The sequence below is a fragment of the Myotis davidii genome, unplaced genomic scaffold (genome assembly GCF_000327345.1).
Source record: "Myotis davidii unplaced genomic scaffold, ASM32734v1 scaffold399, whole genome shotgun sequence".
NCBI lineage: Eukaryota > Metazoa > Chordata > Mammalia > Chiroptera > Vespertilionidae > Myotis > Myotis davidii.
In genome coordinates this window covers 7106005-7109062 of record NW_006292094.1, presented here as the reverse complement: position 1 = coordinate 7109062, position 3058 = coordinate 7106005, and the positions used below count along the sequence as shown (strand labels likewise).

General features: G+C 66.1%; 1 protein-coding gene across 1 annotated transcript in view; it reads right to left on the bottom strand.

Annotated features, from left to right (window-relative positions):
* MAD1L1 (MAD1 mitotic arrest deficient-like 1 (yeast)) overlaps positions 1 to 3058 on the bottom strand; it is a 100901-nt gene that overhangs the window by 61122 nt on the left and 36721 nt on the right. Inside the window, exons 5-6 of the mRNA XM_006765499.2 lie at positions 1296 to 1448; positions 869 to 1049 (exon numbers count right to left, since the gene is read on the bottom strand). Coding sequence (XP_006765562.2) covers positions 869 to 1049; positions 1296 to 1448 — 334 coding nt within the window. The remainder of the gene's footprint in view (positions 1 to 868; positions 1050 to 1295; positions 1449 to 3058) is intronic.

Below are 3058 nucleotides of genomic sequence, written 5' to 3'. Positions count from 1 at the left end.
GCCAGCCTGAGGCTGCCTCCCTGCCTGAGCCACAGGGACTCTGCTGACGCAGGGGCAGCGGGAGGGTTCAGGGCCTGGAACGGGTCAGCAACCCCCACGAAGGGCTGTTCCTGCCTCACGGGAGCCCAAGTTGGGGGGCGCGGCCTCGTCCAGCCCCTGGTGCCCAGAGCAGCCCTGCACCCTGCTGACCTCGCAGGCGGCACTGCCCGCGCCCACCCTCCATCCCCACCCGCTGCCGCTCCACGCCCTGGAACTGTCTGGACGTGGACCCTTGGTGCCCCTGCCAGGGCACTGGCCTCGCTGTCACATGGCCAGTGTCTGCCCTGCACCACCCCTGCCCTCAGCCAGGGCCCTGACCGCCACAGGCCCAGCTGCTCCCAGCAGCACCTGGCCGCACAGAGGGTGCAAGGCAGGCTGGCCTGGAGTCCAGAGCGGAGGGTGGACAGTGTCTGGGGTGGGGCACTTGCTGGCAGCTAGAAGCTGGAGCCCTACTCTCCAGGCCGGGTCTCTGGCCACTAGAGAACCCAGTCAGGGCGGACAATGGCAAGGCCTCTGCATCGGGGGAGGTCAGAGGTCACAGGTCACAGGTCACAGGCCACCGCCCAGGAGCTGGTCCTGCGCTGGAGCCCGGTGTGCTGGAGGCAGACGGAGCCCCATCCATGGCTCTGCTCACAACTCAGAGCCGCCGGCCGGAGCCAACAGAGGCCGCAGAGTCCACACCGCGCGCCCACTGCCGCCTGTCCCCCGGGCTGAGGGTGTCAGCAAGGTGCCAAGCTGTCCTCACACGCTCCCCCCAGGCCAGGCTGCTGGGCCCCTCCTCACAGGCGCCTGACCCAGAGGAGGCAGCGCGCCGGGCACCTCCACCTGCCAAGAGGCTGCAGTGCCCGCTGGCCCAGGTCCCACGGGCACCGTGGCAGGGCCTCCGGGAGGCCTGGGCCCCCACGGCCCTCCTTCGTGCTGACGGACGCGCTTTTCTCCACACCAGGGATGCTCTGAGGCAGGACCGCGCCCGCGCACTCTGAGGCCTGGGCAGACCCCATGGTCACGTCCTAGAGGTGACACGCTGTGCCCAGAGGTGGCGCCCTGACTGGAGAGGGCAGTGCGTGGGGGCGTTCTCTCTCCCTCTCCCTTCCTCTCTCTCTAAACATCCATTAAAATACATATTTTTAAATTTTCAATCTTTCATTTTCTTATAGGCCTATCAAATTACCCATGTAATCCATCAACTGGTGAATAGTCAATGTTCAACTAACACAAGCTCTTATGATTCATGACTTAAAGAAGGAAGCGGGCACGGGGCCGCCCCCCTCCAGGGCGCACACCAGCTTCCGCAGCTGCTCACACTCCTCCTGCAGCCGCGCCTGGTCCTGGCGGCGGCTCTGCTGCGCCTCGCGGGCCGGGTTCATGCTCAGGTGCAGCACTTTGGTCTTGCTCTGGTCGTAGTCGCCCTGCGGGACACAGGCCGTCAGCACAGTGTCCAGAGAACGTGGGAGAGCAGGCGCTGTCCACGCCAGACCACGGGCGTGAGGTCAGGACCCTCTTGTGGGGGCGGACATTGCACTGGCCATGTGCGGCCCCTCGGGGATCCACGGTGCCAGCACTGACCTCAGAGGAGACACGAGACAAGACTTCCCCACATCCCTGGGACAGTGTGGACGCTCAGGACCTTCTATCACCTCTGACCACCAGGGGGCACGGACTGTGGTGGCATCTTCCACTCACTCTACTGCGAACCGTCCCAAAACCCGCTTCTGCTCCCCTGCAGGCCCCGCCTGAGGCCGCCCCCCCCTACCCCCCAGGTCACAGGTCACAGCCAGGAGCTGGTCCCGCCAGAGCCCCATGTGCGGGAGATGGGTGGAGCCTGAGGATTACGCAGCATCACAGAGAATCACAGAGAACGGAAGACACCGCCGCGCTGCCCCCCACACGCTGCCCTGGTGACGCCCTGCACGGCTGGGCGTGCTGGTGCCAATGCTGACGTGTTTTCCCTGCGGCCCTTGGGCCCTCATTTCAAAGACCTTGGCAGTGAAGGCAGCTGCTGGGGTGGGGAGGATGCCCTCTGCGGGGATCTGTCTGGTGTTCTCGCCCTGGTTCCCTGGGCTGGGGTGAGGGAGGAGACGTCACGTGAGGGCGCAGCGTCCCTGCCACCGGTGGGGATTCTGCAGGGGACACGTCTCCTCCCCAGCTGTCATCCGACGCGCTACCGAGTGTGGCCTTTAGTTTTGCGCAGCTCATGGATCAGCTTATCTCATGTTTGGCGGCAGGAGCGCGTTCCTGGCTCTGTGTCCCTCTGACACGCCCGCATGGTGCACGGTGGGCACGCCCTGGCCGTCAGGCACTACAAGATGCTGTGGGCCCATCTCACGTGTCTCGGCCCCAGAACCCAGCGGCCTTGCCTGCCCAGGACCAGCCTCTAGTGGGAGTGGTGCTGTGAGTCCAGGCACCTGTCTGCCAGGACCGTGTGACGCGCCTGAGCCTGCACCTGGCCACGCAGGTGAGAACCCTGAAAGGAGGCCAGGAGAGGACGTGTCTCCAGCCGCCACGGCCCAGCCGGCAGGTCCCTGTGTCGAAGCTGCGTGAGGCCCAGGAGGCCAACGGGCCTGCTCACCGGCAGACGGTCTTGGCTGCTGGGAGCCACGAGTCTTGGTCTTCGTAACCAAGTGCCAGGTAACCAATGGGGCACCTCCCCTGAGGCCACCAGGCCTCCTAGTCCCACCCACAGGGGCCAGCGCCTTTGAGACTCTCCCAGGTGAGAGCAGGGCCGAGGGGCCACGACGGGGCGGGCACTGTGCAGGTGGGAGAGGAGACGGCAGCTCCACTGAGCTCTGCTCTGGACCTGGCTGAGGGGACTGGACGGGGCGGGAAGGAGCTGTAATAACCCGACGCCTGCTGCCTGGTGTGACCGGCGCAGGGGCCGCCCAGATGCCACGAGGGCCTTGGAGGGAGCGTGCTGACCCCATGGGCGGGGGCGTGGCTGGCGTCTGCTCACAAGCACAGTTAACCAAAGACCTGCCAGGGGGCCGAGCTCCAGGGGCACGGCCCACGGTGGCCACGGCGA